Source organism: Meriones unguiculatus, chromosome 1, assembly GCF_030254825.1.
Source record: "Meriones unguiculatus strain TT.TT164.6M chromosome 1, Bangor_MerUng_6.1, whole genome shotgun sequence".
Classification (NCBI taxonomy): domain Eukaryota; kingdom Metazoa; phylum Chordata; class Mammalia; order Rodentia; family Muridae; genus Meriones; species Meriones unguiculatus.
In genome coordinates, this window is record NC_083349.1 from 56,287,446 (window position 1) to 56,310,384 (window position 22,939).

The 22,939-nt window shown below is 52.4% G+C and overlaps 1 protein-coding gene across 2 annotated transcripts in view; it reads right to left on the bottom strand.

Annotated features, from left to right (window-relative positions):
* Slit1 (slit guidance ligand 1) overlaps positions 1-22,939 on the bottom strand; it is a 140,802-nt gene that overhangs the window by 45,489 nt on the left and 72,374 nt on the right. For both annotated transcript variants that reach the window (XM_021650510.2, XM_060389527.1), the window contains exons 5-11: positions 5,440-5,511; positions 4,419-4,490; positions 3,918-3,989; positions 3,407-3,570; positions 1,805-1,952; positions 1,339-1,410; positions 852-923 (exon numbers count right to left, since the gene is read on the bottom strand). In XM_021650510.2, the coding sequence (XP_021506185.1) occupies positions 852-923; positions 1,339-1,410; positions 1,805-1,952; positions 3,407-3,570; positions 3,918-3,989; positions 4,419-4,490; positions 5,440-5,511 (672 nt within the window). The remainder of the gene's footprint in view (positions 1-851; positions 924-1,338; positions 1,411-1,804; positions 1,953-3,406; positions 3,571-3,917; positions 3,990-4,418; positions 4,491-5,439; positions 5,512-22,939) is intronic.

Genomic DNA, 22,939 nt, shown 5'->3' on the forward strand with positions numbered 1-22,939 from the left:
GTACTCAGGCAGACTGCAGGGGCTAGAGGATGGAGGAGCCTGCATTTTGCTCCCAGGGTTGTAATCAGCCAGAGTTGTCTCCTCAGATGTGGTTTGGAGATCCTTCCCAGAGGAGGACACGGCAGGGGTAAAGGCCCTGCGGTAAGGACAGTGTGGGACAAGGGGGACTTGAAGAGGGGAGGGAACTAGGCGGCAGCCTGCAGAAAGACAACCAGACTCAAGACTTGGGCAGATGTCTGTTTGAGCTATGCCAGGATCTACAGGGTGAAGATGGATTACAGGAAGAAACTGTGCGGAAAGACAGAGCCAGGGTTGGCTATGGTGGTCACAGTGTTTGATCCTAGCATGAAATTTCCTAGAGCGCAGAAGAGCGGCCTTGACCCCAGGAGTGACAGGAATCAGTTGAAATGGGCTATTATGACCTTTTGTCTCTTCTAAACTGTCTTGGTCCAGTATGAGGTAACTATATTCATATCTCACAGAAAAAATAAAAATAAAAACAAAAAACCCTAGAGGCCAGGCCACCCAAGGTCTGATCATTTCAGTCTGTGACACTGACAGCTCAGGCTGTCTCGTTCAGTTGTGTGGGATTGTACCCTGCACAACTTTGTGAGCACTGGCCATATCTATCATCTGGCTATATCTATCATCTCGGACTCCATTCCAGAAGAAGGCACACGTAGAAACAGCGAGCCTCCTTTCTTCCCTGGCAGTGAGGTGTCCATTCCAGCCTGCTTGCCGGGTTGCTAGGCCATGCTGTCATGTGTCACTGCTGCCCCGTGCCTAAGAGCCCTGAGCCAGAGGGAGGCTGGCCGACTGCAGAGCCCACCAGACCTCCGTGCTCTACTCACAGCGAATTCAAGGAGCGGAGGCCCTGGAAGGCATCGGGCGCGATCTCGGCAATCTGGTTGTTGCTCAGGTCTCTGCGAGGGGAGCAGGAAGAAGGTGGTTACTTCCTGAGGCTGCCAGCCTGCTCTCTTCGACCTCCCAGCCACAAGGGACACAGGGGTTCTTTGAAAACAGAAAGGCCAGCTGGCCATCCAGGCAAACACCCACAGGCTGTTCTGCCTGGGCGCTATGGCCTTTTTCACTGCCCTGATGGCTCCCCGGCTGGCATGACAAGGTGACAAGCACCTTCAGGCATGGGCCAGGCTTGGACTCAGTTTCTCCTTCTGGGCCTCACAGCCACCCTGCCACCCCATACCCCAGACCCCATATTCCTGATGCAGGAAGGCCAGGTAGGGGCTGAGTCAAGGTCTTCCCCTAAGCTGTGAGACAGGACTGGCCCAGACGCTTGCTCCTGACAGCTGAAGACTGCTGGGAAAGGCTGGCACTCACATCCTGCGCAGCTTTCTGTAGGGAGAGAAGGCTCCTGGGGGGATGGATTTGATACCGTTCAGCTCCAGGCGGCTGCAGGGAGATGGAGGGTGTGAGAAGGCTGAGGGTCACCCTTAGTAACAAACGTTTGGCCCTTCCAGCCCCTTCCTCTGGGGGGCCAAAGTCTAGCAGGTAGATGGATACCTGTTGTGCTTGAACCCCCAAATCCCGGCCTTCTGTGACTGAAGGGGCCCCACTTTGGAGCTATGCTAAGAAACGCACACTGGCAGCCCTGCCCGACCGGGCTGGCTATGGACCTTAAAGGACCACCCTCTCCTCAGTGCTTGGGAGCTTCCCAGCCTTGTCCGGAGAGCTCCATTTGCCGCTGAGAAACCTGGATAAGGCCAGGGTGGCACCTGCTCCAGCTCTCCAACAGTGGACAGAGCTTGGCTGAAGAGCCGAGCCGTGTCCTGGGGCCTCCACTCACATCTCCGTCATGGTCTCAGGCAGGTTAGCCGGGATGGCGGTGAGGCCTTTGCCACGGCAGTCCACGATGCCACTGCTGCAGGTACACATGGCTGGGCAGGAGCCAGAAGAGAGGGTGCAGGTGGGTGCTTGTGTGGCCTCCCCCTGGCCTGCAGAGACAGTGGGTGTGATGTCAGAGCCTTACACTGCTGCTCCCCCTCCAGGTCTGCTGCTGGGAGAGAACGGGACACAGGCCGTGGAGGGGGCTCCGAGCTTCCTGGGGGTGCAGGAACACGAGCACACACTGGGGTCCCTGGAACTCTCTGAACGGAGCTCCTGAAGATGACTCCTACACTAGAAAATTCTATCCCAGAAATCTGAAGCTCCCAGGCACTCAGCCTCCTGAGCCAGGGTCCCCGTATCAGCGGGAGCTGTATTTACTGAGCACTGGCTAGGTGCCCACACCAAGGTCAGTACACCCCTTGAGAGTCTCACATGAACACCCACACACACACACACCGCCCTGAGGAGCATTCTATCATTGCCTGTGACCGTGACACCCATCAACTGGTAGAAATTCACAAGGCCCCATGTCTAAGTGTCAAAGGCAGGGCCAACCCTGCTGTGTGGTGTCAGAGTTCACGCTTCTAAACACTGAGGTATAAATAAGTTACATGAAGTCCACCATTTTAAATGTGCAGCCGGTTGATACACTACCCAGATGGGCATTTCTATCCCCAAGGAGACCCCTCTGGACCCTTCCATAAGGATATTGTTATTCTGAGATGCAGCTCCAAAAATCTGTGGCTCTTTGTGAACTTCCCCAAGGTAGCATCACAAGGAAGGGTCTCCTCCATCTGTAAAATCTGAGAGTCACCTGTTTGTGGACGCAAGTAACTTGACCCTAGTAACTGGAGAGTAGTATTCCACTTTGTTTTGCTTGTTTTTGGTTTTTGTTTTCTTTTTTGTTTGTTTGCTTTATTTTGGTTTTTTGAAACAGGGTTTCTCTGCATAGCCTGGGCTGTCCTGGACTCGCTTTGTAGACCAGGCCGGCCTTGAACTCACAGAGATCCATCTGCCTCTGCCTCCCGAGTGCTGGGATTACAGGTGTGCACCACGGTGCCCAGTTTAGTATTCCACTTCATGCTGATACACCACTGGCACAGTCACCTCCCGGCGTGTTTTTGTGTGGAATGAATGCACAGACCCCAGAAGGGGCAGAGTCCCCTCACTAGAAGCTGAGGGCACCAAACCATTAATGTGCCTGCAGTGAAGCAAAGGGTGAGGAGGGAGGGCAGGAAAGAGAGTGACTGGCATAAGGAACAGGAGAAGGCATGTTGTGGGAGCAGAGGAATGGAGACTGGGACAGAAGGGGACAGAGAGTGGAGGAGCAGAGGGCAGGGTAGACTTGGGGGGAAAGAGGCAAGAAAGAAAACACACAGACCGAAAGAGATGGGTGAGAAGGGGGGGGAAGATGACATAGTCCAGAGGAGATGGGCGGAGGTGACAGGGCAGAAGTGAGTGCTTAACACGGGGTGGTTGCAGGCACTCATCCTAAGCAAGGGGTGGGGCAGAGGGAGCTTCAGTCCAGGAGGTGAGAGCAAGTGAAGGCCAAGGCACCCACCTGAGCAGCTGAACTCGCTCTTCTGCACCTCGGCCACATTGAGGCCCCGAAGGCTAGCGGGCCCTGAGCACTGGGTGAAGAGCCCGATGGTGGGCCTCTGCCTCAGCCACTGTGAGAGCCAGGCCAGGTGACAGTCACAGAACAGGTGGTTGGAGTGCAGGCGGCTACAGGAAGACAGTGGCTCACAGCAACAGAACCCCATGAATCTATCAGCAGCCAGCTCCTTCCCTCCCTCCCCCCCCCCCGTAGGAGTGAGTCCTGGGGGGGGTGTTCAATCAGTCCCGACTCAGGGCTGTTCCCAGCTGCAAGAAACCCTTCCTGGCTCCCTTCTCCCAAGGCCTGCTCCAGGGCATGGATTCATCTCTCAGAGTTCACGTTGTCCCTTGCCCAGATCACCCACCTCAACTTCAAGGACAAAGCAGGAGGGACTTTTCCGTTTCAGATCCCGGGCTACCCTGGCTGGCAGCCCCACCCACACCCACACCCTCTTTCCACTGCCCAAGTGACTCACAAGGTCCGAAGCTTGGGCATGTGGTTGAAACTGGACACGGGGATGGTGGTGATGTTGTTGTTGTTCAGGGTCCTGAAAGGGACAGATGGACTGTTCAACACTTGCCCAGCAGGGATTTACAGGAGACGGAACCTGTCTGCTTACAGTAGGTGTGCCATTTTACCCAGAGGGCACTGGATATGGAGGACAGCCTAGAGCTGAGCGGGTGGCTGCACTCTTGCCACATCCTGGGCTGGCTCTAAGTCTGGGAGGACAGGGAAATGGAGCTAGAAAGAGCCGTAGAAGAAACGCCAGCGCGCACGCACGCACACACACACACACACACACACACACACACACACACACACACACTGGAGCAGATTCTCAGCCTCCATGGCAGGGAACTGCTAAACACCCATATCTGGACTTGGAGCAGTAAACCTACATCGAAGCTGAGGTGTGCCCCGAGCCTGGCAGCCTGCACCAGCTCTCCAGCCATGGCCTGCCCTGGGTTTTACTTACAGAACCTCCAGTCCCCGCAGGGCGCGGAAGGCCCCTTCCTCGATGCAGCTGATCTGGTTCTTGTCCAGCTGTCTGTAAAGCAGAGGAAAGCAGTAAGTCGGGGAAGCGCTGCCCAGAACGGGACTCTGGACATTCTGACAGAGCACTCCGTTATTTTCAGAGAGTCACGGCATCAATCGTTTGTTATGCGTGGGTCAGTCCAAAGGAACTATTAATAAAAGCTGGTTTCTTCTTATTTTCAGTTAAGACAATAAATTGAAATAAAAGTCCCATTACATTCCTCCACCAAGCCCCGTATGTCCCTTGGGAAGCAGGCATCCATCCCTCACATTTTGGAGACCACCTAGAGTGTGTTGGCAGCTGACAAATGACAGTCACCCAGGAGAAGTGGCAGCAGGGGCTGGCAGCCCGGGTTCTGGGGAATGCCAAGCGAGATTGGCTAGCACTGGCTACCTGGAGTGCCCGCTTTCAGAGCGAACGGAAGCTGTGATCTGAGTGCAGTGGGAAAGAATGTGGTGATCGATTACCAATGTCTGCTACAGGCATGGGAGGGGTGTGTGTGACAAGCATGCCAGGCATTTGCCATTTCTGTAGCCAGACCTCAGGAGGTGGTAAGCCTGGACCAGAATAAATTTGAATACTAATAAGCCATTGCATTTAAACAGTACTCGACAGAGCCTCCGCATTTCCACATCTCATTGCAACCTCAGAATAAGCTTGTAGGGGGCACATTGTTTTCTAGGGCAATATATGGACACTCGGTGATGTTTACTGACTCGAAGCAGCTTGAGCTGTATGACTGGAGGAGACTGAACCCAGACAGCACTGGGGAACCAGAGGCTGGGAACATGGCTGGGTACCCCATGGTTCATACCCCCCTCAACCAGTCCCCAGGGCACATACTTGGCTGTCACACAGAATCACAATCAAGGGATGGCGATGCCTAATCCCGCTAAGGTGACTTAGAACATATGGTTCAATGAGGATGCTGCTAGGGTGGCCAGCTCAGGCCTCTACTCACAGATTTTTGAGGTCTGTGGCTCCCCGGAAAGCTTTCCTGGGCACAGCCTGGAGAGCATTCTCACTCAGGTCCCTGGGGGAACAAACAGAGAGAGGGTACCAGTCAGGGGTGTCATGGTGAGAAGTGAGGCCAGTGGCTTCATGGGTGACCACATTCCAGTGCCTAGAGGGGCTTTAGTTGTTCTGTAGACTGTGGCCGAATGAACAAATGGTGCAGTCAGAAGGGGAGTTTCTGTCCTGACAGACCCTGGGACACTCTGTGCCCAGTCACCTCCCACAGGGCAGAGGATGGTTAGAGGGAAGTTAGTTGCGATCAGCCCCAGCAGGCCCCCATGATTGGCTAAACCCCAACTGCCCAGGAAGGAGCTGCACGGAAAGGAAGCGCAGAGAAGGGAGGTCCCCATGGCCCTCAGTTGCTCTGGCTTCCCCCCTGTTTTGCTGGGAGCTGTGGCTGCTGTGGGAGGCAGACCCAAGCGGCCCACCCATTCTTGAAGTAGGCTGGCTCTGCTTCCAAGTCTGTCCTGGAAGGTTGCAGACACCAGAGCACAAGGGCTCTATGCTCACTTCCTGCAGGCTCCCTGCCCTCACCCCTGACCCCAACAATTGCAGGAGAACCCCAGGCTAGACCCCCAACTGCTGCCAAACCCAGATCACCAACTGTCCTCTAAAACGTGTTTGTTTTTGAGGTAGCTGATGATACAGACATCGGTGGGCAATTGAAGTATGCTGGGGGGCGGTGCCTGCAGGCTGTGAGGACCCCCGAGAGCCTTAAGGACGGGGGGGGGACAGGATGTGTGTGCCAACACTAGATGGTTCCGCACCCACATCCTGTTAGACCCTCGGCTACACTGCTGGATGAGGACACAATGACGTCAGAGTTCTGTGAACCAGAGAGTGGGCCCTCTCCACACACCAGCTTGTGAATCTTGCCACTGAGAACGGCGAGAAATACATTTCTGTAGTTTATAAGCCACCCGGCCTGTGGTATTTCATTACAGTAGCCTGAAGAGACTCAGACACATGTTCAGTTGAGGGGCTTGGCTCTTTGGGGCCCTTGACATCCCTGAAGTGAGGGACCGCTGCTAACAGAGGCATTTGGGAGGTAGAGAGAAGATAAAGTCAAAGTATTAGCCATCTGAGAAGGCAGGGAGGTGGCACCCCAGTGAATGTGGGGGGACACAGGGTCGGATGCAACACAGAGACAGGGAGCAGCAAGTCCAGAAAGCCTCCCAGCACAGCACAGCAGGCAGCTCACCGGAAGGCAAAGCCTGAGAGAGAATCCTGGCAGTTCCTCCTGTGCCTTATCCACCTAATCCCCCCTCAGCCCTGCAAGAAAGGTTTGTTATCTGTATCGATTGGCCAATCAATGGAGCCCGAGCCTGTTCCTTTACAGTAGCTTGCAGGGATTTGCAAACCAGCAAGACGGCAGGCCGGAGGACTCAGCAAAGAGAAGAAAAATCAATGGCGGGTGCTCCAAATGTGCCTTGTGATTCACAGGCCTGCCACCCGGGGCAGAGGAGGGGCTCAACGCTCTGAAAGCAATGAAGGGGGATCAGCAGCACATGTGATCTATGTATAGACTAAGTGGATCTGAATGCCAGGGGTACAGATGTTTGGGCACTCAGCTGAGACAGGAATTCTCCCAGGAGCCTTTATGAAAAATGGCTGCACGGCCTCAGCGGTGGCACCGGATCCTTATAATAAATGGGTTCTGAGTGCTCTGTATCCAGCACCGTGTCAAACCGTGTCTCAGGAACTCAGTTCCACGAGCACTCGTGCCAGAAACTAACCGAGGCATGAGAAGGAGCAGCTGATAGCTGGGAACAACTGGGTCAAGGCAGAGCCTGCTACCACTGGCCACACAGAGTGGGACGCTGAGAGCTTGGGGGTAGGTAACCCCACTTGGAAAGTCCAGGCTAGCCCCGGCCAGTCAGTCCACAGCAGGATGCCTGTCTCCTACTTAAATGATCAAATGGAATGGCTTGCAAGCCCAGAAGAGGCAGCACGCAGGCCGGTAGGAACAGGCAGGTCTTGGCAAGCTCAGCAACACCCACCGACAACAAAACCATGACGGAGCTGAGAGCAAAGGAAGTGGTGGGAAGGCTTAAGGTTCAGCTCTTTCTGCCCTGCGTCAGCCCCTGAGGACTTTGTAGAATGGACACTGTCTGTCATGCAGGGCCTGGTTAAGATCCTGTGAGCACATAGTTTAGCATTTAAACTTCATTTCCATTTATCACTATTAAGGAAATGGGGGGAGGGGGCTTTTGTCCCTACTTTCCCCGGGGCTTCAGTTTCCAGAGTGGCCACTAGGGTGCGCCAGAAGCCCTCCCTGCACTTGATAACCAGCTGTAGCAATCTAGGCAAGGACTCTCACTTTTTGCTGCACTTTTACTTCTCCTGTTCTTGTCAAACTCTCCCTCCCTTCCATCGGAGCTAAAGCTAATCATCTCTGCTTGCACATGGCCCGTGTGGAAACCCCCACAGCACAGCCCGGACTTTTCCCCAGCCCTCAGCTTTCTGTCATCCTCAAACTCAGGTTACCAATGGCGGTTGTCCCGGGACCCTCAAAATGAGAATAGCCAAATGTGTTTCTGGAGAATAAGAGGATCCCCGGGAGAAGCACATGGCCTGGTCCCAGTGCTGTGCAAATTCCAACCAGCAGAGACCACATGTGCCGCTGGGAGAGAAGAAAACATGGGCAGGACCCTCACTGCTGGCTGGGAGGAGAGCAGAGATCAGATCAGAAAGAGGTTTCTGAAAAGGCAGTGGGAAGGGTCAGCAAATGCTGGAAGTCAAGGTATGTCGGAAAACAGCCACAGTGGATGCCACGGGTGAAGCATTCAGCAAGCGCCAACTGGCCCACCTGAATCATGAGGTACTGGACGACTATGCACCAGAAAACCTTCAGCTTTCTTCTTTCTGTCTGTCTACAGACCCCTTCCCCAGCTCCCAACTGTTCCCCACTACAGAGCCCCGTGCACATGCGCGTGCACACACACCAGTTTCCTTTTTCAGCACCAATTCAAAATTGCAAATAGAAGCGTACTGGGCTGACATATGGATATTTAATTACCACCGATCTCCCCATAATCTTCCAACGGCAGACATCGACCATGCTCCCAGTATAGCCTGGGGCTGCACTGCAAAGGCTCTGTAACCTTAACTGAACTGAACTGATGAGGGTACTCAATGACCCTCTCATCCTGACACTCCCACACCCTGGCGAGGGACTGGGACAGGATGTAGCTCCTTGGGGCAAGTAGGAGTCTCTGCGCTAATAGAGGCCCCAGCTCCCAGCCCGTGCTTTGCGGTTCCTTGTACCCGCTCTGTCAGCAGATGGCCCCTCGAGGGCAGAGCAGCACCCAACAAAAAGCTGGTATTGTGGGTGATGTCGTCTTGATTCTGCTTCCCTTTCCACATCTGGATGGAGCACTGCACATCCAGCAAGGGGTCTGAGCAGCCACCGAGGGAGGTGAGGATCCATCCTGATAAACTCCAGAGAAGGAAGTCTGCTCGGAGGAGTATGGTAAGGGTTCTGTAGGCAGAGATTTCCCCCGTCTAACCTGTGTCCCAATCCCAAGGGCCAGGGACGCTGAGGAGGCAAGTTTTTATCCCCGGTCATTCCCCGCTCAGTATGGGGGTCCAATCCCTTTCTGCTTCTCCTTGACTTAGGCACTCTCCCCAAGGGCCGGTTCCAGCCCGTTCACACTCCGACAAGCAGGGGAGCGAAGGTCAGGGTCTCATGTTCTTACTGCTAATCCCCTTTACGCTCTAACCTTTAACTGGTCTCAGCAGGCAGAGTGCCTCTGAGGGGATTAGTGGGGCCCAGTTGGGGCAGAGCATTGGGCACCAGCCAAGGCCAGGCTGGGCTCTGGGCTCTGACATGGACCTGCTGCCCCACTACAAAGCTGTTTATTCTGTGGCTCTTCAGGCCGCAGCGAGGTTCAGCACAGCACGACGTCCAAGGCACCTTATCCATGGCTTCCTGGTAATCAGACTGCTGGGCTGTAGACCTGGGCCCAGAGCACAAGCCAGCCACACGTGAAATGAGCTCTTTGTCCAAGTATTTGACCCCAGAAGTGTGTAGGGAGTGTGGCTTAGAAAGAGGAAGTAGCTGTCATGGTCGGAGCAGAGGCAAGGGAAGCACTCAGCCAATACTGCTATTAGGTCATTGTCTTTGGGACTCTAGGAGAACATGGAGCCTGGGGATTGGGGATCACCAAGAGCTCCAGGTGGCCTCCTACTAGTTTGGGCTGGACTCCAGTGGAGACCCACAGGAAGTTCCTCGTGTGCGTGGGTGTGTGCCACTCTCTCAGCCTGCTACAGGTGGCTAGTGTCTGGTACTCAGTACCATCTCACACTGTTACACGGAGGGACCAACTACCAGAAACCCAGATCAGTGGCTCAACGGGCTAGCTCCGGTACCTGGGCCAGCACCTTTGTGCTGCTGGACAGGTAAGGACATTTTTTTGGCCTTTAGCAATGTCTCCAGCAAACTAGAGCACGTGACAGTTGGAGGACTACCTCTGGCAGAGAGTACCGAATGTTCTGATGTCCCCACCAAGTGCTGAAGCAAACTGTACTGCAGCCTCTGCATCCAGACATCACTTCAAAGCAGCAGGGGTCCAATGTTCCTACTTTAGTGAAGGAGAAAGAAAAACAGCTACGAGCCTTTCTCCTGAGGCATGGGCTGGGGGATGAGGGGCAGGAGGGCTTCACGGAGGGGGTAACCAGCTAACTTCCTTTATTCTGCAGGCCCTTTCTGAATTGCAGCTGGGGTTGGGGGGTTCAGGGGAGATACTGTCCAGCTCTGCACATGCCCACCTGTGGGTATCTGGAAGAGCAGGCTGCACATTCACTACTCACCAAGAAACTAGGTTGTGTTCTTACATTGGGAGAGAGCCCCAGCATGTAGAACTGTGTCTGTGTGTGTGTCTATGTGTGTCTGTGTGTGTGTAGTCATGAGGATTCCAGGTGCCAAGGTCCTGGGGTAGTATGGACATCACCACCACAGAGTGCCAGGTTTAAGTCTTTCTCCTGTTTTCTGAGTGTCCAATGAGCATAAGCACTGGCACCAGCTGAATCTTCCCTCTCTGCCCACCATGAGGCCACCAGCTTTTCTGTGTACCCTTCACACACACACACACACACACACACACACACACACAACACACCATTAAGACTGCAAAAAACTCATCAAACAAAAGCGCTAAGTGGCCTGGCTAGCTACACCATAAACCACCCTGTGACACTCACTGGCTTGACACTAGCTTATATGCTGGGCAGATGTGAACATCGCCACCCACAAAAGAAACACCTCAAAAGACATCACACACACACACACAGAGAGAGAGAGAGAGAGAGAGAGAGAGAGAGAGAGAGAGAGAGAGAGCATCCTTCTCTCACTAGCTGACTGGATCAGCCAAGGCAAGGAGGCTCTGAGGTTGGAGTCCCACTCAACTGAAGAACACCCAGGACACAGAACTGTTCCATCCTTCTATTGACCATCAAAATGGCAAGCTTGGGTCCCAACCATTCGGTGAGAACACAGATGCAGGTGATGAGAGTGGATGATAAGGTGGTGTGGAGAGGCAGGACATCTCCGCCAGGATAGAGCGAGGCTCTGCTTCACCAGGATGAAGAAAGGTCGAATCAGGAAGTGGACACCAAGGTCAGTGCCATTGGACCCTGGGCATGAAAACATTGCATGTTCCAGGGACTCTGCTATCGAACTATAGTCAGGTTCTACAGCTCCCTGAGGAGTGGACGCTGTGCTGGGCTTCAGGGATGCGACCTTCAAGTCACGCAGGAGGACAGGAACGTGGTACTGGAGGACACAGACCTCAGGGAAAAAAAGGACAAGGAAAGGGAGGGTGGGAGTGAGTATGGATGCATATGGCAAAAGTCTGGATGCCTTCCCACCGTGCTGCAGGAAAGTGGGGAAAGACCAGCTCTGTTAGTCTCTGCCTCAGCTGTTGCAGGAGCCATAAAGATGGCTCCTAGGTTTTGTTGTAAAGATAACAGCAATCAGAAGAAAGGCTTAAAAATTAAGAAAGGGCAAAACTATCAAACAAGGGAACACAGGCCAGCCATGGTGATACTCACCTTTGACACCAGCACTTGGGAAGCAGAGGTCTTTGTGAGTTCAAGACTAACCTGGTCTATTTAGCCAGATCCAGGACAGCCAAGGCTACATAGTAAGACCCTGTCTCCAAAAGGGGTTGGGGTACCTGCTCTGCACGGGGCCTGGGCTTCTTCTACTGAGTCCCCTGAGTGAGGCCAAGCACCAGCTGGTTCTGAGGCTCAGCTAAGCACTCCCCGACCCCAACCCTGTAGTTTCCACAAAGAGAAGGCCCTCATCTGTATTCTCAAAGGAGGCTGGAGAATATAGTCACCTCTTCTGTGTCACCTCTCTGAGACCAAGTTATTGGTCAGCCAGTCAAGGGACCAGCACTTTTCTTTGTTGTCTTTAACACTGTCTTGTTTTGTTTGTTTTTAACATTGTTAAACAACAAGAGCTATTGTCACGTGGTCTAGGGACTCCTGGTTGCCTGCTCTGGCTCCCCTGCAGCTGCCGCGGTAAGCCACAGGCAGGTCCACCTCAGCCCAAACACCAAGATCTGGGGCAGAGACCCACAGAGCAGGTCTTCAATACTGGGAGAAACACAAGCCAGGAGCCTCCCACCAGAGAGTTAAAGGAATCAGTCAGTTTGATGAATCGATCTTTGGACAAATCGGCCATTCCACGAATTGCCTTCAGCAAATTGGCTTTTAGCAAAATGACATTTGGTAGATTGTTCTGTTTCTGACACAGCGATGCTTTTACAGGGCAATTATGCACACACTCCCAGCCTGGCACGGGGGCACAGAAACCATTCTGCAGACGGTCGACCCACCCACCTCACGCGCTGCTCAGTGCTTGGACGAGCTGAGCCAATGTGGGGGTTGGGGGGGCTACAGAATTGGGGAAGGCACACACTGCCCTGCATGCAAACCCCTTCCCATTGCCTCTCCTCCTCTCAGCCCAGTTGGACGGAGAGAGCAGATTCTTCACATGGCACTGGCGCGGGGAAGCAGGGTTCAATGCAGCTTGTGAAGGAAGAACGCCAAGGCAAGGAGCGGCAGCATTCAATAGAGAGGACCTGTGCGGTGCTGAGGGGGGAGGCTGTGCACGGGGCAAGCGGCCAAGCTGCAGCAGATGCCAGTCTGTGCTTCTTCGGGAAGAAGCTGGGACTCTGGCCAGTGTGGCAGGGCGGCCGATGCCAGGACAGATGTCGTGGAGGGAGAAGCCTAGCAGGGAGGCCAGCGAGCAGCACTGAGCCCTGAAGCATTTCCATTCCTCTCATCCTGCTTACCCTCCATATTATTTATTCCTGAAAACCGTGCCCCTGATCCCGTACAACAGCGGAGTCCCTACGCCTTGACTTCAGCAGCATCTCAGGCAGAACGTGGGATCTGCAATTGTAGTTCTGGTCCCCTCGACATGATACAGAAGGAAACCCACGGAGGAAGAAAACACCAAGCCATCTCCACACAACCATCCTGCCACGGATAAAGATCCGCCAAGACCCTCCAAAGCAACCGGGATGAGCGTGAATCGGCTGGGCAGGGAGCTGTCCCTGGTCCTGAACCTCTGAGCTTCCTCTGCTCACACCTTGGACCTCAGCCACCCGGAACCTAGTACAGACCCAGTTTAACCGGCTCCTTTCCTTTCTCCCCAACCACAGAGATTCCAGCTTGTACCACTCACTAGGGGCCTGGGGACCACACTGTGACCCTGTGTCTTAGGACACGCATGTGCTGAGCACAACCCGCATCACTAGGCGGGGTGCAGCTTGGACCCGGGCCTCCTCCCCTGTCCAGACACAGCCAGTGCAGGGAGGTGCTGAGCAGCCTGGCCTGCTCCAAATACCAAGGACCTTTCTCACACGCAGTTAGTACTGTCAGTGCTGCTGACGATAACTGCATCACCTGTAGCACCTATTGTATATCTGGAACTGTGCCACGTGTTTCTTACGTTCTGCAGACACAACAAAAGCCTGCCTCTCTGGTGGCTCTGAGGGATGTGAGAGTGAGAATGGGAGAGGAGACGGGCTATGGGGGAGCCTCTCCTTCCCTCCCAATCTTTCTGGAAACACTGAAACTCTACAAACTAAAGCCTCATTTCATTCCCTCCCACTGGGAATTGGACGTATGATCTCACGAGTGCTGTGTTTTACTATGCTCTTGTGGTTTGGAGCCCAGTCCTTAAGCACAGAAGGCAAGTATCTTGATACTGAGATAAATGCAGAGTCCTAACAGTGATGGGTTTTAAACTTTTGTTCGTTTATTTATTTAGTTGTTGTTGTTTGGTTCATTTTTGTTCTGAGACAGGGTCTCTCCCTAACTGTACTAAGCTAGCCCCGAACTCATGATCCTCGGCTTTGACTTCCTGAGTGCTAGAAATACAGACATGTGTTATTATGGTGGCCTAAAATATTTTAAAGGAATAGTCACATGTAGTTCAGCCTGGTCTTGAACTGCTGGTCCTCCTGGTTGCTAAGATCACAGGCATGCACCACCAGTATTGTTTAAACAGTGCCCTGTGGATCAGCCCAGGGCATTGTGACTGCTAAGTGAGCTATGCCCCAGCACCTTAAAGTTTATTTACTTTATTTTTTCCAGTTTTGTTTGTTTGTTTATTTGTTTGAGACAGGTCACTCTGAGTAGTCCTGGCTGTTCTAAAGCTCACTATGTAGATTAGGCTAATCTCAAACTCACAGAGATCCTCCTGCCTCTGCCTCCCGAGTGCTGGGGTTAAAGGTGTGCCCCACCACTGCAAGCTTTAAAGTGTATTTTTTTTAATGGTGTTGGTAGCATATCCATTTTCCAGATACTGTAAATAGAGGCATCAAAACCTTTCCCAGGCTGTCTGTCTACAAAGTCCACACGCTAACCCACTCTGCTGCACTGGCTCGGCACACTGGAATCGCTGAGCTGATGAACAGGTGTGTGCGGACGCTTCCAGAAGCACACACATGCCAGCGGTGACAGTGAACTTGGAAGCAGGGGGTGAAAACCCAAGCAACACTACGCTGGGAAGCCGTCATAACGTTGACACTAAGCCTTCAGCACAAGGTCACATTGTATTCAAGACCCTCTGTTTTATAACGCATGTAATTATGTAATACACTTCAGAAATATTCTTATAAAAAAAAAAAGCATGAGAATCCCTGAGCAGCTGTGCCAACGAAGGACAGAACGTTAGCCGCTATCTGGGATGAGCGCTGTCTAGGGACTTCTTGCCGCCCTGGATCTGTCACTCCTTCTAAACCCTTGTGGGTTTGAAAGACAAAAAGGTAAGCTGTGGTAAAGGGCTTCAGCTGAAAGCCGATTTCCCTCACACAACTATGCTTAAGCACCGTCCTGTGCAGCCTCTAAGCACGAACAAGCTGTAATTGGGAAGGGAAGAGGATGATCCACGGCCATCAGTCACTACTCTTCAGAGTCTCCAGGACTGCACCTCAGCCCAAGACCAATCCGAGGCCCCGGCAGAATGAATGACACCAGGGCCCCTGTGTTCAGTCCCCGTGAGCCGTGCAAATGATGGTTACCTCCGGGAAAGCTAGACAGAGTGGGCCCCTGACCTTCTAACGATGGTTAGTTTTGATTGACAACTCAATTAGATTAAGAAGCAGCCAAGGCCAGGTCTAATGTACTCCCTTACCCTCGTGCTGACCCCTGGGAGTAGCCAAAGAAAAGTCTGGTTCAGGACCGGGAAGTAAACCCCAAACTGAACCCAGAGTCCCAGGACAGAATCAGTTATCAGCTGCAACAGCAGGAAGTGATGGCTGCAGCTGTGGAGACCGGCGTCCATGCATGGCCAGCACAGATGCCGCCCTGCCTGAGAGCCCAGAGAAACCCAAAGAGACAGAGGGAGACAGGGACAGAGCTGGGGAGAAGGCTGTAATTTAGACCTGAATGAGCCTAGGGCTGTGTGTAAGAGGCTTTGCCACGAGAAGCAGGGCCTCTGGGGGCAGGGTGGGGGTGCCCTTAAAAGGCACACTGGGATCTTCCCCTCATTGTTTCCTGGCCTCCATGAGACAAGCAGATCTGCTCCACCATGCCACCCCTGCCACAGGCCCAGAGCCATAGGGTCATGTGACCACCGTCTGAAAACAAAAGCCAAAACAAATCCTTTTCAATTTCCTAAGATATTTTGTCACGGTGATGGAAAGCTGACAGACAGAGAAAATTGGACGGAAAAAGTGAAGAAGAAGAAAAAAGAAACTGGGGGAGAAAGAAAAGAGAGGGAGATGAAAGTTCTCAGAGAGCGCCCCAAGAGCCCCCATTCCACCCCTGGAGGTGGAGATGAGGAACCACAGATGTGCAAATGAAAAACACAGCGTGTGGCTGCTGAGCACTCTGCTCTCAGGGCAGGAGGGCTGTGTCCCAGACTCTCCTGGGCCTGCCGGCTGGAGGAGATAATTTGCCCGTGGCCAGAGGTGTCAGGCTCTGGTGATGAGTGTGAAGCCTGAGCTTCTTCTTGCTTGATGAATCCCAGGCAGAGGTGGGAATGACTACTGGCTGTGTGCCCCTCTCAGAATCAACTCCCCAGCAAGGGAGGGTCATCTTGTCCTCACTCACTGGCAAGGGACACCTCTAGAGTGAGGAGCGGAAGCCTGAGGAGTTGCAGGCAATGAGGGACACGGAGGCTGGCAGGGACAGACCATTCTCATGGCAAGGGGAGGCTCTGGGGACAAGGCTTCCATTCTCCTGGCATACCACGAACCCAGCAAGTTTATGTAAGAGCCAAGTCTTGGATGTCTAAGTTAGATGATGTCTAAGTAAGTAAGCTTGGGATGAATCCCGGCCCTGCTCCTTGCCTGCTGAGTGATTCCGCATTTGTTACCTAACCTCTCTGTGCCTCCTTCCCTCCTGTAAAGTGGGAATAGCAGGTAATCTGGCACCGTTAAGCAGAGGCATGTTCACACATCCTGCCAGCTCGACAGTTCTGTCCTTGTAATTGCTTGTTATTGTTATTGTCCTTATTGTTATTAAGCACAGATGCATGGTCAGGGCAGGCAGGTGGTAACCCAGGCAACGGGCAATGGTTCGGCCTGGTGGGGCAACCAAAATCCATCAAGGTGTCAGGAATGGATGGATGCCAATCAGGAAACAGAGCAAGGCACTGGCACAGAGGGACAGGGAAGGCCAGGCCACTGTCAACTTGGGAGAGGGTTCTGTGCGGGGGAGCAAACGTCAGGGGAAGAGACTCCCAGAGTCCCAGTGGAGTTCATTCCAGCAGGGGAAACAGGGACTGGGGAGTGCAGGAAGGGGGACTGAGCAAAGGAAGAGAGAGCTGGAGCCTGGTACAGGGGCTGAGTCTCAGGGTCCACATGAGGTATGTTGGAGTGCCCACCACCCATGAGGCAGGAACCGTCAACTGGCAGGTAGCTGCCATATGCCACGGTGAATCACACTCTCTTGACCAGGAAGTGTGTGTTTGGGGAGACTGAGGCACAGAGCTGTTTCAGGGTGGCTGACTGCAGGGGGAGCCATGCCAGAGGCCCCATGGAGGCTAACACATGAGCTCATCAGTTGTGCTCTCTCTCTCTCTCTCTCTCTGAAATTCCTACAGAGGCTGAGTGGCAAACACAGGCCATCAGGCTGGTGTTGGATGAAGCCAGCCCCCAGCCCCACTTTTTTGTCCACCTAGGGCACCCCATCACCAGGGTTGATCTGCTTGCTCCAGGCCCAACCCCCGTGATGGGCCTCTCAGATGGAAACTCCCTGAGAAAGGAGGGGACCCCTTCAAGTCCATTGAGGTTCCAGGGAAAGTAACCTGCTGGCCTTCAGGATCATTTCCGTGTATCCAGAGGACACCTGCAGGTCCCACCAAATCTGGCTGTGGCTTGGTGTAACTATTACATCCCCACACCCTGCCGCTGCCATAATGCAGACACATCCCTTGCAGAAAAGACAAACCAGGGATTGAATTTGTTGTTACTTTCCTGCTTCTCGTGACCTTGAATTTGCCTGTGGGGACTGTTCAGACACACACAGGTGTGTCCTTCCTGCTACTTCCTTGCCTGGACAGAAGAAATGTCCCTTCCGAAAGCCAGCAGCTCTGGTGGGACCTTTATCTCTATTGACAACAGGGCGGCCTGTGGTGGGAAACAACCCAGGACTGAGTTTTTCTCCAAACATGAACCGGCTTCACGTTCACTTCTGTGACACTGTTTCTGGGCTCTTGATTGTTCCCAGGTGAGCGCTCTCAGCTTCCCACACTCTGCCTGAACCTTGTTCCTCTCCCCTGGTCCCTCAGAATGGGTTAAGCTGGTCTTTGGCGTGTAATCCCATTTGTGTTTTTGGCTTTTTGGCAAAGGCACACTATAGTGGAAGTTTTGGTTCCTTAAAAAAAAAAAAAAAACAAAAACAAAAAAACAAACGAAAAACCTCAGTTATGTTATGTAAACATTTTTGTTTTAATCCCAAGTGTGGGATATGGGACTGCCTTGGTTTATCCACAGCTGATAACAACCCTGTGCAGCTCAGAGAGGGGGTGTGGTCTTTGCCAGCTGGAGATAGTTTAACTCTGAGGACTTTGAGAGGGTATAAATACCAGGGCCCAGCGAGAGGAAGGGGGTTCCAAAGATCACTTTGAGGAGACGGAAGGGGAAAAGAGGAAGGCTGCTGGTTCTTCTGGACTGCTGGACATCCTGACCACTGAGACTGGGATTTTCCCAAAGAACCCGATGACCCTGACCGGCTGGAACTAAGTCTAAAGAGGTCTCTATTCCCTGTCCCTTCTAATCTTCTTTCTCTCCCACCTAGGCTTAAGAAGGGAGGTAGAGGCTTAAGGAACCCCTGCTAAAATAGAGTTTAAAAAGTAACACAACACACGAATGGTGCTGTCCCCTCCCTTCACAGGTGGAAGGAGGTAGGGCAGGAAGAGCCACAGCAGAGCCAAGGTGCAGAGCTGGCTGCATCCAGGCAGACATAGCTCGGCCCACAGCCTAAAACTCCTTGCCTTCTCCAGGCTGAAGGAGTCTCCAAACCCTCTCAGCACACCGCCACCCGTCACAGGAGAGTGGGTCTGTAGATGGAGGGTCCTGGAAAGTCTCCTTTGCAACCACTGGACTACTCAACCACTCACTGCAAGGGCGCAGACCGGGAGCCTGTCCTGAAAGGAGCTGGCGGCGCTTGCCTTGACTTCTGCACATTTACTTCAGGTCTGTCCGTGCATCACCCAGGCAACCCAGAAAGAACAAGAAAGCCCAACTACTCAACAGTGGCATCTGTGATGCAAGGTTTTCCTCCCGCTTGTTGGAGAACGTAGGCATCTCTGCTCGGGTCACTCCTGACAGTGCCAAACAGTTCTCAGACGCCCAGGGCCTGGGTACCGAGGGATGTGCACCCCTTAAAGCCCTGAGCATGCTCTGCACATGTGCATGGCACCCTTGACTCTCAAAAGAACTCGTGGCACCGCAAAGCACATGCACCTTACTTTGAGCTCTTATCTCTACACGCCCTGTAGATGAAATGTCCTCCCTACAAGGACAGCCCTTTCTCTCCAAGCCCTTCAAACAGAAGCAGCAGATTGTTCAGGCCAAGAACTGAATGTGAGAGTGATGGAGCTTGCAAGTCCACCTCTAGGGCACAACTCTGGGCAAGAACCTGAAAGGCTCAAGTGCCCTGGGTGTGTGTGAGAGGCCTGGGGCACAGACTGCCCACCACGCGGTACATTCCTTTAGCAAAAGCCAGGGGTCTCACTCAAACAAGGGTACTCTTGCCACAGAAGACCACTCCTGGAGTACAGTGTTAGGAGGCCACAGAGAAACTGGTAGAAAGCAGATGTTCCACAAATATTTGTCGACTGAATGAGAATTGCTTCGGAGGAAGTGAGTCACTGGCTGGTGATCCCTGTAAAAAGCCCATGCCAGCCAGACCTCCTCCAAACCGATAACAACTAACACAGCGCCTTCGCCTTCGCTGTGTCAGGCTCTGAGCTGAGCGCTCTCCACGCCTCCACTGCTCCACTCCACTCCCCACGGCTGCACCAGCATTAGCTCCCTCTCACACTGAAGTAAGCTTGGAGAAGAGAGGTTCCAATGGCTTGCTCATTGCCACACAGCTGGAAACTCCAGTTTACACGAGCCAGGTCTGTGTCTTCACAAGGGTGCAAAATCCTGCCCTCCTGGGATTGCTGGGAGAAGTGGCAGAGGAAGGAACCAAAGCAGAGAGAGGAGGGGGCGTGGGGAGAGCCGGCAGTGTGGCGCGCACACTCAGATGGACCAGTACTGGGTCAGGGGACCCTGGGAAGGCAATGGAAGAGGAAGGACAGAAACAGCACCACTGAGGACATCAGCTGTCTCCACCCCAAACCCATCCTCTTCCTTTTCCTTCCTCCGAGAACTGTGGTCTCATTTGGCAACGCGCCAGAGAAAATGGCATTTCCCACTTCCCTTGAGCAAGATGAAAAAGTTTCCAGAGGAAAAAAAAAAATCTCTGTAAAGAGGCTGATTCCATTGGGAGAGGAGATTTCCCTCCCTTCTTTCTTTTTCTTCTCTTTCTGCCTAGTACCCATGAGAGATGGCTGGGGCTCCAGCAGCCATTGTGACTCAAGGAAGATGAAAGGGTACAGGATAAAACTGAAGAGTGTTGGAGCCAAAGACAGAGGATGCTGGCCCCTGACGCTCAAGTGACTGGAGCTACCAGACCTCTGTATGAGAAGCAAACTCCCCTGTCTTAGTTGAAGGCAGCGTTTTTAAAAGTTTTGTTGGCGTATTGTCATATAGAATCAAACTCAAGCCCAGCCAGCCTAGAAACAACGAGCTTTAAGAAACACAGCACATGCAAAAGGACATCTCCAGAGACATCTTGCCAGCAGGAGCGGCTCTGCAGCTTCAGCCTCTTTAGCTGTGGCAGAGATGCAAAGCCCGGAAAGGAGGGACAGCCTCCCTTACACACCACTCTTTCTCATAGGCTGGACGTCAGGAGAGAAGGGGTCATAGAACATGTTAAAATTGATCAAACTCGAAGAAGACAGTTGATTGTAAAGTGGGAATTAAATGAGGTGACAAAAGGTACCAGGCACAGGCCAGTTCATGCTGACTGTCTTTCCCTCACAGGATGTCTGCAGTGTCCATGGAAAGACCAGGACCCCAAAAGCATGCTTCCCTGTGAGGGATTCAAGGGAGAACTGTTGGGGCCAGCCTCCCCAGGACTACCCCAGCATGTATGGAACCCATGAAGGTGACAGAAAGCTAGCCTTCTTGAGTATGCAAAATCCATATCTCTGACAAAAGTGGTGCCCCCCGAGGGGGGGCACACCTGGGTAGTTTAGAGCTTATGAAAGTATGCGTGGGGCCCTTCGTGGCTACATGCCCCTCCCCAACATACCTTCACCAAACACGTGCCTCCCAATAGCTTTATGCCACGCTTCTGAGGACGTCTAGTCTCAGGAGGGGGTGATTTGAGGCTGTGTGCCATGGTGGTGGGGTGGGGTATGTGGTGGGGGCATGTCCTCCCTCCCAAAGCATGCAGTGCAAAGTTTGGTCTCCTGGATCACGCATCACTAATAGAGAGGCTACAGCGGAGGGTCTGTGACAGTGGCACCTGTGCCAGAGATGACCTGGTGTGATGGGCACACACCCAATTGTGAGGCATGAGTAGCTCTGAATTTTATTATAACTAGTTAGACCGATTTGTATCGTTTTATCGTTTATTTATGTTCCTTAGAGGGGAAGGAAAAAAAACCTTTCTATTGAAAGAATGATTTTAAATACATAAATGCAAGTAAACAGCTTATTAAATATTTTCAATTATAATTTCCTACCCCTGTCCCTGTGCTACTACTCTTAAGAGAAAAGGGAGAGAGAGGATAAAGATCACTTGGTTTATGAGGCTTTGGGCTTAGTTCTCAGCATCACATAAACCAGGAGCGGTGGCACAACCTGTATTCCCTGCCCTCGGGAGGTGGAGCCAAGGGACCAGAAATTCAAGGTTATCATTGTTAGCGTATAGGAGCCTTCAAGGTTGGAAGGTCTAAAGTGATTTAAGATATCCTAAAGGGATGAAAATGCTTCATGTTTTTCCTCTTGCTATGCTACTCTTGTATTAACTTCCCAGAGCTTCGACATTAATCACTAGAGCTCTGACTTATTAATCTAACTCTAATAGAAACATCCACTATCGTGGTTCCAAGCTCAACATTTTAAATCTTTGGTTTGTCTTTTAAGTACAGACCTAAATATTGTTTCTCATTATGCTAAGTTTATATACATCCAGTCCTCAGGATAGAGAGAAGAAGCCTCTCTTTCATGTCATGTAATCATATTAAAATCAAGACCAAGTGAGCGTTTGCCCCTTCTTCTTCATGCTTGAAGACTTCTGCATTTCCAGAGCTCACCTTAAAGAGTGTTTGTGCTGCCGACACAAAGGTGTCTGTCTATTGCCTTCTCTGCAATGTATGTCCCACTGCAAATTACAACGGTGATGCTAACATGTCTAAAGTTTGTCTCCTTTGTCAACTTAAAAGGGATTCTTGTAAGCTACAAAAAATACCCCCGAGTCCACCTCTCAGGTCAATCGGGCTCCAGGTAAATGCTGCACCTTTTGTCTATCTCAAAAGATGGGATTCCCCCCCCACACACACACACCCGTGCCCCGTTTGAAACACTCCTTCCTGGCTACCCGATCACTACATCCATACATCCAACACTGGCAGCTTGGTGACTTCCCCTCCGTGGTTGGCATAAATGTTCCCCTTTGTCCTCCTTGATTGTCCTACACCTCTCTTGTTCACCGGGGAACAGACACATCCCCAATCGCAGTCTTCAAGGCTATGGTTACTCCTTCTCACTACAGACACTTTCCCCTGGGTGAATAATCTTTTCTCTTTTTACTGACCGGGTTTCCAGGCTTTCATTGCTCTCACGCTCAAAAGTCCTAGTAAGGTGAGGCCGTGTCTCCTGGGTGTCTGCCACGTGGCCCCTAGCACAGCTCTTGATGACCTGCTCTTCCAGCTTGCACCATCGCATCTCTGGTCCCCTGTCCTTTGTGGGGACACCCCTAAGTCAGGCAGAACTGATTTACTTTTCTCTCTTCACCTGTGGGAATCACATCTTCCACTGTACCCCCAGGCTCTCCTCTGGATTGTCTCCTAGATAATTTCAGATTCCTATACCTGGTGCCCACTTTAAGGGCTTCTAAGCTTACACAGCTTCTAAGCCTACACAGCTCTGCAACCAAACTTGGCCTCAGCATTCCTTCCATGACAGATCCAAAATGAGACCTTTTTAATTAGTCAGCAATTGGGTAAATGGAGGTTCTCTATGCTCTAGTGTTTTTCTCTTTTTGTTTCAAACCTTCCATCTCTGCTTGCTCTCCCAAGAGTACAAATGTACACCTAACTGAAATGCTCTCCTTAACCCACCTAACTTTGTCTCCTGCCCATATCTAGGTTTCTGTAGCCTGGCAGGCCCAGGTGCTTCCTACATCCACGACAGTGCCAAAGC